The sequence below is a fragment of the Panthera uncia genome, chromosome A2, assembly GCF_023721935.1.
Source record: "Panthera uncia isolate 11264 chromosome A2, Puncia_PCG_1.0, whole genome shotgun sequence".
Classification (NCBI taxonomy): domain Eukaryota; kingdom Metazoa; phylum Chordata; class Mammalia; order Carnivora; family Felidae; genus Panthera; species Panthera uncia.
This window is the reverse complement of record NC_064816.1, coordinates 70,907,799-70,923,310: the sequence shown is the minus strand read 5'-3', so window position 1 is coordinate 70,923,310 and position 15,512 is coordinate 70,907,799. Positions and strand designations below refer to the sequence as shown.

The 15,512-nt window shown below is 38.8% G+C and overlaps 1 protein-coding gene across 1 annotated transcript; it reads left to right on the top strand.

Moving 5' to 3' along the window:
- Positions 1-5,431: 5,431 nt before the first annotated feature.
- YAE1 (YAE1 maturation factor of ABCE1) lies at positions 5,432-13,668 on the top strand. The gene is made up of 3 exons (XM_049642765.1): positions 5,432-6,068; positions 7,590-7,711; positions 9,478-13,668. The coding sequence occupies exons 1-3, from the start codon at positions 5,940-5,942 to the stop codon at positions 9,905-9,907; spliced, it is 681 nt and encodes a 226-aa protein (XP_049498722.1). The 5' UTR covers positions 5,432-5,939; the 3' UTR covers positions 9,908-13,668.
- Positions 13,669-15,512: the final 1,844 nt, after the last annotated feature.

The window sequence follows — 15,512 nt, the reverse complement described above, 5'->3', positions numbered from 1 at the left end:
TTGACTCCTCGTGTGAATCACCTGAGAATGCAGATTCTAGCTCAACAGGTCTGGAATGGGACCAGGAACTCCACACTTCTAATAGTTCCCAGGTGATGCTGATGCCACAAGTGCCTGCAGCACAGTTTGAGCATCAAGGAGCTGGAAAACACAAGGAGAGGAAGAACGCTGAAAGAAAAAAAAAAAAAAAAAAAAAAAGATAAATTCAGATGTAATGCACTGAAATGAATACAGTAAATTTAAGTGGAGGTAGCCTCCTGCAGGCAGTTGAAGACATGGGTCTGACGTGTAGAGAACAGCTGGGCTGGAAGGAGAGATTTGGGTCACGAGTAAAAATATTGTGGAAGTTGCCCCTACCCACCTACTCCCATTTTAAATGGAACACTGGGGTTGGAAGCCACATTGCAGTGGGTTCACAAGTGGAAGTTGCAGAGGTGGAGACACCGACTCAAGAAACTTAGTTCAAAGGGAAAAGGAAGCATAGAGCAGTAGCTAGAGGACAGTATGGAGTTGAGAAAGGATCTTTTTTTAAAGATAAGACTGACTTGAACATGTTTAAATGCTATTAGACATAGCTGTCCACCAACAGGCCATTTGAAAGATCAATCAGGTTTCCTGTCTGACATCTCCACTTCATCCTTTGTAATATTCAGCAAACATTCTATATCGGACAAATTATTTTCCTCTTAGCTTTAACAGCTATATTATAACTGGGGTCTTCTATAGACACAATACTTCAAAATAAAGGAGGAGCGCTTGGGTGGCTCAGTTGGTTAGGGGTCCGACTTTGGCTCAGGTCATGATCTCATGGTTCATGGGTTCAAGCCCCGTGTCAGGCTCTGTGCTGACAGGTCAGAGCCTGGAGCCTGCTTCTGATCCTGTGTCTCCCTCTGTCTCTGCCCCTCCCCTGCTTGCTCTCTCTCTCTCTCTCTCTCTCTCTCTCAAAATAAACATAAAAAAAAAATAAAATAAAGTAAATGAAATAAAGAAGGCAACTCTGCCCAGATCTACCTACTACCCTACTATCCTTATTCAAGGCTCTCTCTTTAGGAGCCATATATTGAATGCTCTCGTATCATTTTCACCACTAACAACAACTTGATTTTGCATATTACTATTAAATATATTATTTCATATTATACACCTTAGAGCAAACCTGACATAAGCAAATAAAAGACAGCACCCAAGGACTTAATACCACTGAGAATAGCAGAACATATGAAAAGTTTAGAAAGGACAAGAAAAGGCGGAAAACTACTTCACTAGGCATATGGAAATTAGGAGTTCTGCTGGCTGGCTGCTAGAGACTTCATGATGAAAGCCAGCATGCTAGAAACTTGGAAGAGGAACTGAGAAAAGGTCTGTGCCCTCTTACAAGTTTATTACACTAACTACAAAATAGCAGTTTGCAAAGGCACAAATAAAGTGTGGGAGACTGAGATAAAGAATGAAACTTAGCAAGAGATGAGAAATAGAAGGACATAAAAAAGAATTGTTGAAGGCTTTGAAAGAAAAGACAAGGATGAACGATAAGCAGAAAGAACAGGAAAAGAATAGAGTGAATCCTAGAGGTTGACCTCATCACAGAGTATTTATATAAGAGATACGGAGCTGCAAGATAAGTTTGCTAAATACTTTGAGTAAGTTCACATCGTGACACCAAAATTTATGCAGGAGGTGTCATTGTTATTTACAGTTCATTAAAAAAAAGAAAGAAAGAAAGAAAGAAAAGGAATAGCTATTTTTGAAAAAATTGAATCACACACTTGAAAGGACCTTGAAAGATCATCTGGTTCTTGACAAAGGAGTACAGCTGTCACCGTCCAGCTGTTAGTAAGCACCTACAGCATATGTCTCAGACTTCCAGCCAAGGTCACACTCTGCCAGGGCATCCCCCAGCCAATAACTGAGCATGGCAGGTGTATCAAAGCCTGGTCCTATGCACCGAACAAAAGACTCCTCTTTGCCCTCTGCTCCTGACTCCCTTTTATGTTGTCCAGACCTCTGTGAGATCTACCTAGGGACCTTCCTATCACAGGGATCAGATCAGCCTCCCCTTGCATCGGCTTTCTCTGCCTAATCATGGCTCTTCCACTTTTTACCTTTCATGGGCAGTGTGTTCCCTATCCCCCAGTACATTTCATGAACTCCTAACTCTATCTCCACAGCTGTCTCCTGGTGGATGTAACTAATGCAAAGAACATATTCGCCATTCACGTATCTGACAAAGGATGGAACAATCTTTGAAATACAGTAAGACAAGCCAATTGTTTTTTAGATGGACAAAGACTTCATTTAAACAGATATGCAAATGGAAAACAAGCACATGAAGAGATGTCCAATATCATAAGGCATCTGAAAAATAAGAAGTAAAAGCACAGTAAGATACCACTCACTACACACCTATTAGAAGAGCTAAAAAGACTGACAATTCCAAGTGAGGAAGAGGATGTGGAGTAACTGACATTTGCATACATTGCTGGTAGGAGTATAAAATGGAAGAATCACTTTGGAAAACAGTTTGGTTGTTTCTTATAAAGTTAAATTTGTATTTACCATATGACTCAACAATTACACTTCTACACACTCACTCTGGAGAAATGAAAACTTGTACACAAAAGAGCTTGTACAAGAATGTTCATAGCAGGTTTATTCACAATAGCCAAGAACTGGAAACAATCCAAACAATACGTGAAAGAACAAATTCTGGTATATCCATACAATGAAAAGAGTACTTGGCAATAAAATGAAAACAACCTACTGGTACATGTAACCACGTGAATGAATCTCAAAAACACTATGTTGAGTCAAAGAGCCAAATACTTAAAAGGACATATATGATTCCATTTCTATCGAGTTCCAAAACTGGCAAAACTAATTTGGAGTGATAGAAATTTAATCAGAGGTTGCCTCAAGGAGTGAGGGGCTGACTGCAAAGAAGTATGAGGAAATTTCCTAGGGTGATGGAAATTTCTGTATCTTGATTCAGTGGTGGTTACACAGGGGTATACATCTGTCAAAACTCATCAAACTCAACATTCAAAATGTATGCATATTACTGCATGTAAATTATACCTCATATAAAGTTGATTTTGTAAAATGTATTCCTGGCATGTATAAATACTAAATAAGTACTAAATACTAAGCAAACATATAAATACTATATCTAACAGTATTTGTTAGTATTGCAAGTGCAATATTTATCTCATTTACATTTAGATGGTTATTGCCAGAAAATTAAGAGGCTGTTGGTCTGTTTATTTTTCTTATAGCCAGAGGCCTTATCAAATTCCCTTATTCTGTCGTTTTTAATGGAATTCCTTTGGGGTTTGTGGGTATACAATTATATAAACAACAAAAAGAAATAACTTCATCTCTTATTATCCAACATTTTTAAGTTACTTTATTTACCTCTCTTATTGCATTTACTAGTCTTCAAAAGAATGTTAAGTAATAAAAAAAAAAAAGAATTAATAATAATGGGGATCACCAGATGGCCTTTCTTTTCTCTGCTTTAAAGGAAATATCTGAGTGTTTAGACTAGCAGTTGGATTTCTCATAAACTGTCAATATGTAATTTCTTTCCATTTTATTTTGTTAAATTTCTTCAAATGATTTTTCAGCTTAGATAGCATATGGCTTTTCTCCATTAAACTACTGATGTAATGAAATATGCTTATAGGTTTCCTAATATTACAACAGTTTGCTTCTCTTGAATAAAACATCTTGAATTATTCTTTTGATAAGGCAATGGATTCCCTTTTGAATATTCATAAGCTAACTTGAACTTTAGTTTTTTTGTTTTATACTATCTTTATCAGGTTACTATAAGGCTGGCTTCATAAAATGATTCAGGGCATTTCTTTTTCTTTGCCCTAGGAGAGCAAAAAATATTTAATTATCCATTGTCCTTTAGAGATTAAAAAGAATTTAAGGCATTTGCCTGTGTGTCAAGTCTTCATGCTATTTTTTATAGCGGATGTTTAACGTCCAATTTTTCTAGGGTAATTAGTCTCTTCCTGTTTTCTACTTACTGGGTCACTTTTATTAGAAAGTCATTCAACATCTCCTAGGTTTTCAAATGTGTGGCTCTTGAACTTCAGTTAGTAATGTATACCACTGGAATTTCTTTCTGCATCATTGCCTCCTTTCTCTTTTGTATAATTTTGGTATTGTTGTTGTTTTTTTCCTTAAATCAAGGTCAAAAGAGGATTACTGAGGGTGGGTGGCTGGCTCAGTCCCTGGAGCATTCAACTCTTGATCTCAAAGTAGTGAGTTCAAGCCCCACACTGGGTGTAAAGCTTACTTTAAAAAAAAAAAAAAAGGTTATCTGTCTTATTGGTGTCTTTAAAGAACCAACTTTAGGATTTATTTATGTAAGTTTGGGGATTTTCTCTTTTATTAATTCCAACTGATATCTTAATTGCTTTTCTTACTAGTTTTGTTGCTAATTAAGATATATAACAAAATTTATGTATTTTTTCTTTCTTCTTTAATAATAAAGATATTTAAGCCTATAGAATTGCTTCAGTATAGCTTTCATTTGGTCCTATGTTTTCTGGTAGGAAGTGTTCAGATTTTAATTGCTTACTGTATGTCATTTTAATTTTTATTTCCCCTTTGATCTAAATGTTATTTACAAAGGTGTTTCTAATGCCCACTATTATAATTCTTGGAGTCTTTTTTTTTTATTATTTATTACTAATTTTGTTAGATTATGATCAGATAATATGATCAGATAATATGACCCAGATAAAATGTCTGGGATTTTAAGTTTATTAAGGTATTTTATGTAGCCAAGTATAGAATGTTTTTACACATTCTATATTTATACATGGACCTACCAAGTAAGTTATATAAATTACTATACATTATTATATATGTATGCATATATATATAAAATGCAAAATTCTGAGCATTTACAAATTATAACCTAAACCACCACCCACTCTCAGACACATGCTCATGGGTCCCCTTACTTTGCTTATTTTTTTAATTCCTTTTCATTCTTTTTTTAATTCCTTTTGTTATGATCTTATAACAAACTACGTAATTTACTTATACAGTGCTTACTGTTTATCCTGTCCATTCTACATGAATGTAAGGCGGACGAGAGCTGGAAAGTTTTGTCTATCGTTCACTGATGTACCCCAAAAGGTACAACGGTGCCTGGCGCACACACACACACACACACACAAAATACGTTAAATAAATGATCGTGCCACATCACCACGCAAAAAAGCAAAACTACTGGTGTCCATTCATTCACGAACATCTTAGATGCTTCACCATCTACCACGTGTCAGAACCGTGCCAGTGCTGGGTTTACGTAAACAAGTCTCCGTCCTCACCCAGCCAATAGGGCACGCGAGACGGAACGTGAGCCAGTGAAGGATACCGTGAATCCATGAGAGATGTATTCGTCTCATAAATGTACTCTTTATATGTAATGATCCCAAAATGGCCGCACTAGCTAACTTTTCGGCCCTTATTGTCCTTTGCTTCTAACAAAAACCGTTGGGCTGTCAAATCCCTACAACGTACTGAGGAGGCTTCTGAAAGTGAGAGAGTCCTTGGCCAGTAATCACCTCCAAGGGTTTTACCGACGCGCGGGGCTCCAAAACCCACAACGCCGTCGGGACCGCAGTGGGAACGCAGTGTTTCACTGAGCGTCCTGGCTGCCCTCCGCACAGGCCAAGAGCGGACGGGTCCCGCGAGGCAGGAATCTGCCTCGCCCACCACAGGCGCTCGCCGACACTCTGGGTCCACTGGAGTCCCCAGCTCCCAAGCGCAAAACGCACAAGCGGCAACCGGGACTCACCCGACATCACCCAACACCACACACGCATGCGCAGCAGCTGAGGCACAACCCGCAGCCTTCGCCCGGTCCCTCGGACCGGAAGGAGTTGCTGCCGCTTCCGGCGGTGGTTGCCTCGGTGATGTCGTGGGTTCAAAGTACTCCCTTGGTCCAGGGTCCCGGAGAAGAGGGGGACGTGTTTGACGAGGAAGCGGACGAGTCGCTCCTGGTGCAGCGGGAATGGCAGAGCCACATGCTGAGACGAGTCAAAGTAAAGCTGCGTGGCGGGAGCGGGGAAGCTGTGCCGGGTTGTGGGGGAGACGGGCGCGGAGTTGTCAGGAGTCAGGGTCTCGAGAGTAGAGGCACGGTGGTCTCAGCCTGGCCCGGCGCTGCCCTCCACACCCCCTTGCCTTCCACTCCGGCCCGCGTCCTGCTAGGATTTTCCAGTGGGGTTACTTGAAGCCGTGTGAAACCACCGGGCGCGTTAGACGCTGGAAACAGACCAAAATAAACTTGGTCTGGACTTTGATGAGGATCACAGAGAAGGTGGGGGAGAAACGTATACACTGACTATTGCTAATTATGGCTGTCAAAGGACATTTTTTACCTGGGTTGCTTGAAGGGGTGAAGAGCGTAAAGTTAGGAGTGGTATTAATCAAGACATATGGAAAAAGTGAACTTAAGAATAACGAAGAGCGATGAAGGGAAGCTACTGGTGGCTAGGTGAGGGAATACTGAAGTTGGTTTCTTATTTGTTAGGTGTGAATTACCCGTATCTCATTTGCCTCATTATTCACTGAAACTAAGCTTAATACCACATCCCCAATTTCCAGTTGGAGCACTCAGAGCTTAGTTCACATGGCGAGTTTGATTTCCACCTAATATCATTGCCAACCATTAAATCGCCCTGATCTGCCCTTAATGTATCAGGAAAATGTTTGCTTAGCCCAACAACCTTGTTACCAGTTTCAGAAATGCTTTATGTGAGGCGTGGGCTGGACCAGTCAGTCGTGATCATCTTTTGAGCGCTGTGGCACCATTGAAGATGCTGGACAAAATCCCTGTCCACAGAGAGTTTGCAGTTTATTTGAATTTAGGTATCAAGAAAAATTTCTAAAATCACACTTTTCATTTTTTTGCGAACCCAGTTGAGTTCATTGTTGAAGACCTTTGATAACTTCTTTACCGCCCTGCCTTGTCACATCAGTCAAGGCTGCCTAGGGGTCAGACATGTAACTCTCTCAGTTTCCTTTCTGTGAAGCCATTTTTTTTCTTAATTTTTTTTTTTAACGACTATTTATTTTTGAGACAGAGAGAGACAGAGCATGAATGGGGGAGGGTCAGAGAGAGAGGGAGACACAGAATCTGAAACAGGCTCCAGGCTCTGAGCTGTCAGCACAGAGCTCGACGCGGGGCTTGAACTCACCGCGAGATCGTGACCTGAGCTGAAGTCGGACGCTTAACCGACTGAGCCACCCAGGCGCCCCTGTGAAGCCATTTTTAATAGGGGTTTTGTTTTTTTTTTTTAACTGTGTAGGAATCATTATTTTTAAATGTGCCAAGTAAGTCTAGACTTCAGCAGTGAGATAGGCCAATAATAAACTTTTATGAGAAGCATTGTCTGCTTTGGTTGTGTGACTGTGTCATTTGTTGTGGAACCATTATGTTAAATAGTAAATAGTGAAGGCCTGTTTCATCAGTTTTCTAAATTGGTCCTATGACTTTCTAGAGAAACCTATAGTGGTTCACGTGGTGTTAATCACAGCCACAGTTCTTCGTTATTTATTTTTAGGAAGGTTACAGAGATGGAATAGATGCGGGCAAAGCAGTTACTCTTCAACAAGGCTTCAATCAAGGTTATAAGGAAGGTGCAGAAGTCATTATAAACTACGGGCAACTCAGAGGAACACTGAGGTAATTTTGTAACTTAAATGCTGAGAGTCAGTTTAGCCTCAATACTCCTGGAGGACTTTTGAAAAGTCGTAGGTAAAAATAAAGTATTTGAACTGAAGTGTTTTTCCTAGTGTTAAATCCACAAAAGAGTACTGCAGAGTATAGAATAATATTGCCTTCAAAAAGTCAAAAATCATCACTTCATCCACTGTAGTATGTGAGTCAGGTGTGGTCCTTTATTGCAAGGAAATGATAGGAAGGTGGATATTTTTTGCTACTGAACTTCCACTAAACTGTATCTCAATTTAAAAGATCTTCACATGTGGCAGAACACAATATGACAGACTTCTAGACTAGAATTACATGATGAGAATTATAACTGGCAATAGAGAGGGAAATAATTCCGTTTATCTTAGTGCTGAGCATTGGATACCTGTCACGATTCCATAATAATAATGGCATATGTCAGGGCCAGGTAGTCAGATGGCACATGGAGCTAGGAGCATGATAGGCTTGTCTTCTCTGACGTTGTATACCTTTTAAATTGTCCTCTATAGAAAAAAAAAAAAAAAAAACATAAAATTTTCAAAGAATCACTAATTTTTAAAAGAGCAGAAAATGGGGCCCCTGGGTGGCTCAGTCGGTTAAGCAGCCAACTCTTGATTTTGGCTCAGGTCAAGATCTCTCATGAGATCTAGCTCCACATCAGGTTCAGGAGTGAGCATGGAGCCTGCTGAAGATTCTGTCTCCCTCTGCCCCTCCCCCCTCTCTCTCTTAAAAAAAAAAAAATTAAAAAGAGTAGAAAATAAGTCATCAAAACAAAAATTTCATTTTTTGAACTTTTAGAAAATTCAACTATCAGATATCAGAATTTAGAGTCTACTACGGTGGGAAAATGATCAAGTACTCATTTTACATCAAGTTAAATCTTTTATAATCTCAGAAAACTTATTGCTAAATCTTTTGCATCAATTGATTACATTTTTAAAACATGACTACTTTTCACAACAACCATTATTTTATGTCATGATTACCTGAACAATCTGAAATCTCAGAAAACAAAAAGTACTGTCTGTACTAGAAAAATAAAGAAAAATATTTGTTAGGACTAGAATTCTTAACCTTCTTCAAGAAAGTTGTTAGCTCAACAAACAGGGTCTATTCTATAACAAAGTTGGGAAAGAGAAGTTGCCTCAGAACTTTTTTCCTGCGCCGCAGTGTTTTGATGGGAAGCACCTATATGGTTGGAACAATTGTTTTCAACCTTGGCTGCACCTTGATATCAGTTGGGAAGCTTGAGACTCTGATTTCATTCGTCTTGGATGTGACCTAGACCTTGACAGTTTTAAGAGCTCCCCAGGTGATTCTAATGGATATCCAAGTCTGAGAATCACTAGTCCAGAAACTGTTGGATGTCCTTAAAGGAGAAACTAAGTTTTGTGATCTCTTCTCTGAGTTGCATCCCTTTTAAGTGGAAGCTACACAGTCACAAAGAGAAAACCTAAAATCAAGAAAAGTGGATGGAATTGTGAAAGAGGTCTTAGGAATTATAAGCACTCTAAATGGTTACTCCCAGTTGTTTAATTTTTATCAAAAGATAATATCTTTATATATTTTAAAATCCATTTTACCATTACTTTCCTGATTCTGACTTGCATCATTATTGATTTCTTTTTGCATGGTGTTATATGGAAAAGAAGCATGTAGGGTTTAGCATCAGAAATTCAAAAAGCCTCTGATTGGTTCATTTTTTTTCCTGTTTAACTCTTGTTTATATTTTCCTTCAGTGCTTTGCTCTCCTGGTGTCACCTTCATGATAATGGTTCGGCTCTGATCAGTAAAATAAATAGTCTTCTGGATGCAGTTGGCCAGTGTGAAGAGTATGTGCTCAAACATCTGAAATCAATCACGTCTCAGCCCCATGTGGTAGATTTGTTGGACTCTATTCAGGATATGGACCTTGGTCATGTAGCTCCAGCTGAGAAAAAGATGGATGAAGGTAAAGATGAAAGACTCTGTGAAAATAATGCTGAGCTTCACAAAAACTGTGGCAAGAGTCTTAGTGAGGCAGATTGTTCATCTCTAGAATGTTGTAGAATACAAGAGCAGCCACATTCTGAAAACCCAAGCCTCACATGGATTTTAGAACAGACAGCCAGTTTGGTCAAACAGCTGGGAGTATCACTTGACGTATTACAGCACCTCAAACAATTATAAAAATTCTCTTCGTGTTTCTGATGAAAGTAATGTTGAGAACATTTGTTGGAACACTTTGTTTCTTAACAAACTAACCAAAATTTATAGTGGTTTCTACATGGAACACATCACTTGTAGGTTATCCTTCATGGAAGTTTGAAATGTCTTCAAAATTAACACTATTAAATGTAATAACAGCTTTTTTTCTTTGTCACTGGTAATTTTTATGTACTTTAAGGTACACTCAGAAACTCTAGTTGCAACAAGTTTCTGATCAAAATCAGGCATTTTCAGACTCATTAGCAAAAGTGAACAACAATCAAATGCATTTTGTAAGGACCTAGCTCTGCTTTCTCCTCTTGTCACTATGAGGTGATTAGGACAGTATCACCAATTAATCAGACCAAAGTTACCATTAAATAACCTGGTGGATAACACTGTAAATAGCCACACATAGGTGTATAGAAATATATATATTGAAATTAAGAGGCTATAAGTATAATAAACTGAAGAAATGTTTATACTGATGATTTAAAAACTACTAAAATTCATTTTAGTTTTGTGTTAAAGGCAAGGACATACAATTCTATGGAAAATACAAAATACATTTCATGTTCAAAGTACCTACTTAGTTTTTCCAAGTATTAATGAGTTAGGAGTTGTGTTATCCAGCAATGTGCCAGATTATTTCTAAACTGCAGTTCGTCTTACATATTCACATAGTAGTAAAACACTGAAATCACTGACTTCTGTATTACCTCGTAGCAATATTCTTTGTCTAGCATAGACAAAATTAGATCAAGCTTTTGCTCTAGGACCTAAGCATATAAAATCAGGAAAGGAATTTTCAGCACTTCCTTGGCCTAAAACACAAAGTTGTGTGAGGTACCTGCCGTCAAAGGCATCCAAATAATTGCCCTTTGTCGATGGCCTCAATTGCTTTTTCACCAGTATTTATATTTAGTATCTACTCTAAAAGACAGGCATACTAAGATGGAGAATCCAACATCTTTCAAGAGATTAATAAAATATTCTATTGAGATCTTACCACCTCCTGAAAGTTCATAGAACATGAGAAATTAAAGCAACAAATTTGAAGTCAGAAGACCATATACTGGGGTGTCTGGCTGGCTCAGAGGAGCATGTGATTCTTGACCTAGGAATGGTGAGTTCAAGCCCCACACTGGGTGTAGAGATTACTTAAAATCTTTTAAAAATAATAATAGTAAGTTAAAAATAAAAAGATCGTATACTGTTTTAGGATTTCTAAAACATGCTAAAGATAACCAAGTGCCATTTGACATCACCTTTAAAAAAAAATGCTTATATCTAGATTAAACACTATTTCAGAGATTTACTAATTTGTCTTGTTACATATTCTTTTCTGTGTTTATGGATACAGCCAAAATCTCAAATCCACATGGAATATTATAAGCAGTCTGTAATAAGTCTGAAAGTGTTGTTCTGCCCTGCATATTAGATATGAAATGTCCATCCCTAATGATGCCTCTCAAGAAAGTCACCCTGAGTGAAAATTTCACAAGTGCAATATACCTTGAGATTTTACCTGGGCTCACCCTGCTAAGGTTCTCTGAAGATAACACCCCTTGCCACCATTGATAATATGGTGTTTTTGTGCAGATGTTCATAAAGAAGAAAATCAAGAGAATTAGCTGAGTGGATGGGGCTGTTGGTCAAAAACATCTCTTAAAATTGCTTTGCCTTTTAAAGACAAGTTTGTGGACTGCAGAGGAGTATTAATGGTATGCTTATTATACCTGTGTTCAATGAACGTGAGTAAGGGAAAGAAACCTTGTTCGCATTATGTGTTTTGCTTTGACACCTCTGCTATAGGCCTGCCAGTTCTTGTCATGAAGGACCCTAGCCGACCATAATGGTAAAGCAAGACTGCCCCAGAGTGGGCACAGCCCGACACTCAAGGCCCAAAACCCATACATTAGGCCTGAGTGATGTGGCTTCCTTACAAACAGGATTTTCACCTTAAATAATTTCTAGATGCTGAAATACCCAGAGCTTTTTTGTTTGTTTTAATGGGAGGGAGAGTCCACAATACTCTGCTTTTTGGACATTTCAGTTGCTAGAGCTGCTGAGGCCACCAAAATGTTTGTGATACACAAGCAGGAAGTGGGCAGCTGAAGTTACCTACCTGCATCCTTATCTCAGTTATATCCTTAGCACTGCTTGTTAACTGCTTCTGTAGTACATCAAAACAAAAGCTTTGAAACAAATCCAAGTTGGGATTCTCCCCCATCTCCAAATTAAAGGTAAAGCTTTACGTTCCCATCTAAGAGGGACATGCAGATATATATAGGAATAGTCCTTAACGTGTTTTAATAATCTTGTTAATTTCAGACCAATGGCTGTAGTAAATGTCCTATGCTCTGTTAATAAACTATCAGGCCTTTTGCTCTACAGAAATTCTCAAATCTTCGCCATGACGATACTTCACCCGCATAGTTTGCCCTTCTTGCGTCTGCTGTCCCACACTTCTCCCAGCAAACCCCCTGGAAGAGGAGTCTGCTGTTGCTCCCTGATTGCTTTCTCCCCATTCACTCTTCAGCTTCAAACTGCTTTTTTGCTAGGGTCACCTATAGTTGAAGTCACAGAACTGCCCCTCAATGAGTTGTCTCCTCCATCACTGGACATGATGACCGTCCCTCCACGGCCTTCTGCAGCAGCACTGTTTCTTCTGTTCTCTCACTGTTGCCTATCATTTTGCTAAGTCCCCGTCTCTACCTGCCTGAGGATTCCACAGAATTTCATTCTTGGACCTTTTTTTGTCTTTGTACTCTAACCAGATCATCTCCTTTGTTCCCACAGTTTTGATTATAATCCTAAAGCTAATATTACAACCCCTGTTTCTCTCCCAAGCCCTAGACCTGTATTTCCAACTGCAGTCTCTCTTGCCCGTCTCAGTGGCTTAGCCATACATGTCTAAAACACCTCCTTTCAATCTTCTCTCCTCCCTCCCATCCCAAACTGCTTTGCCTTTCATATTTTCAGTCTTTTAATGTCATCTCTGTTTACTCAAAGTTAGGAACCTTTTTTTTTAATTGAGATATAATTGATATAAAATATAGTATATTAGTTTCAGGTGTACAGTACAATGATTCAATATGTGTATATATTGCAAAGTGGTCACCACAATAAGCCTAATTAACATCCATCACCATACATAGTTACAGTTTTTTTTCTTGTAAAGAGAACTTTTAAGATCCACTCTCTTAGCAGCTTTCAAATATACAACACAGTGTTGTTAATTATAGTCACCACACTTTACATTACATCCCCATGACATTGATTTTATGACTGGATGTTTGTAAAAGCTAGAAATGTTTAAGTCTTTCTCTTTCCTTTGCTGTCATACCCTACTTCCAATTGGGAGTTTTTGCATCTTTAGAACATACCTTGAATCTGGCCACCTTTCTAGTCACTGGATTTTAATTAACCTTTGCACTGGCCTCATCACTAATGTCAGTACCTCCAATCTAGTGCTCTTCCTGTTCGTGCTCCACTGCCACCATTATCTACCTGAACAGTTTCCTTCTAGAGTTTAGAGCCTATACCTCTTCCCTTATTTTCTATTGGATAAGTTATAAACTTGAGTTTCATTTCTGGACCTAAGCTGCATTGTCAGTCTGATTTCCCATCATGCCTCCTGCTCCACCATGCACATTACACTTCTTTATGAACAATACTCTCTGCTTTATGGACAATTCCCAACTTCTAAACTTACTCACTGCTGACTCTTCTTCCCAGAATACATTATTCCACATCCTTCCTTCCCAGAAAATTCCTATATATCCTTCAGTACCAGCTCAGATTTCAACTTTCTCAGGCAGAGTTGATTGCTCTTCCCAGTATGCCTTCATCATTTTGAGTATCTCAGACTTCAAATTTATTCAGGAAATTGCCTTATTCATTGTTACATCCCCAGTACTTAGCATTATACCCTATACTTAGATGCATAGGTGGTGCTTGATGAGAAAGAGAGGAAAAAAAAATGACTCTACTAGCCAAAATGAAAATAAAACCAGAAATTTAGGATTCAAAAATATGTCCTGTTCTTTTGTTTTGGGAAAGGAAAAAGAACGTTTGTATTTCATTAAAAAAAAAATGTTTCTTTCATTTGTATGTTAATAAAGTCTATATACCCAAATTGTGTATCATCTTATACAAGGCTAAATAGTAGCATTAAGACAATACTACTTACCACTCATTTAAAATTGCACTAACAAAGGGGCACCTGGTGCACCAACAAAGTGGCTCAGTTGGTTAAGCATCCGACTTTGGCTCAGATCATGATCTCGCAGTTCGTGAGTTTGAGCCCCGCATCAGGCTCTGTGCTGACAGCTCAGAGCAGCTGGAGCCTGCTTCGGATTCCATGTCTCTCTCTCTGTGCCCCTCCCCCACTCGTGCACTGTCTTTCTCTCTTAAAAATAAATAAACATTAAAAAAAATAAAATTGCACTAACCAAATTGTGATGTCACATTTAAAGATACAAAATTACATTTGGAGTACAGTTTCAGCTATTAAGAAATGGCAGAAAGGAACCATGAGAGATGAAAACCGGAAAGAAACACAAAAATACTTGTTTTTAGCAGGATGCCTGGTGCATAATATCTGATAGCAGGAAGGAGTTGGAGGAAATGGAGGAGTGGGAAAGAAATCGCTAACAAATACAGTGTTTACAAGATACAGGCACTGTTCTGAAAACTTTGCATATATTAATTTGCTTCGTTCTCATAACAACCCCATGCAGCAGAGCTATTAATTATCCCCATCCTAGCGATGAGGAAACTGGGCCACTGAGAAGATGAAGCCGCTTTTCCGATTCACAGTTATTAAATGGCCCAGTTGAGATTTAAAGCAAGGCAAATCTAGTTCCACAGTTTGTGCTCAGGGTAGATGTGTGCTGAATAATAACCCAGTAGCAGGGGCCATGTTTAGTAGAGGGACTATGGACTATGTTTTCCCCTCACTGTTAACTTCTACTTTTCTGCAGTTTTCAAATGTCCAGTCAGCGAGTATTTTTATAATAAAATGTCATGTGATAATCAGCAGCTCCAAAGAATGAAAAATTTACCAGAAATCTGTTTGTTATATATCTAGAAAAAGAAAAATACCATTTCCCTACTGGGGGAAGAGAACCTTTAGGAAGTGGTATAGAAAGTTGTGTTTAGCATATTCAGAAATTGAATTCTCCTTAGACTCCTTAGACTTTCTACACTTCTCATAGAGAGGATAATTTGTGCCACCTATTTTCTGATAATGTTTCTTGAGCTTTCTAAATTCCTACTTAACTTTCAAAAACAGCTCACTGCATTGCTAGAGATCTGCCAAAAAGAGCCAAGTGTCCTTAACATACGCCAAACTTCATTTCCTTGCCCTATAAATAGTGTGATCTCTCCAGAAGGAATGTTAACAAAGTATGACAAGACCCACCTGTGATGGATTCAATTCTGCGGAAGTTGAATCCTCCTTGTTCTTTCATGCTTGGGTAGGCAATTCACCTCTGAGAGAGAGGCCCTCCTGTCTGGATCCTGTTTATTTCCAAGGAGCTGCTGAATTGGTTGGCCACTGGGTGGTGCTGTGCATCGTGCT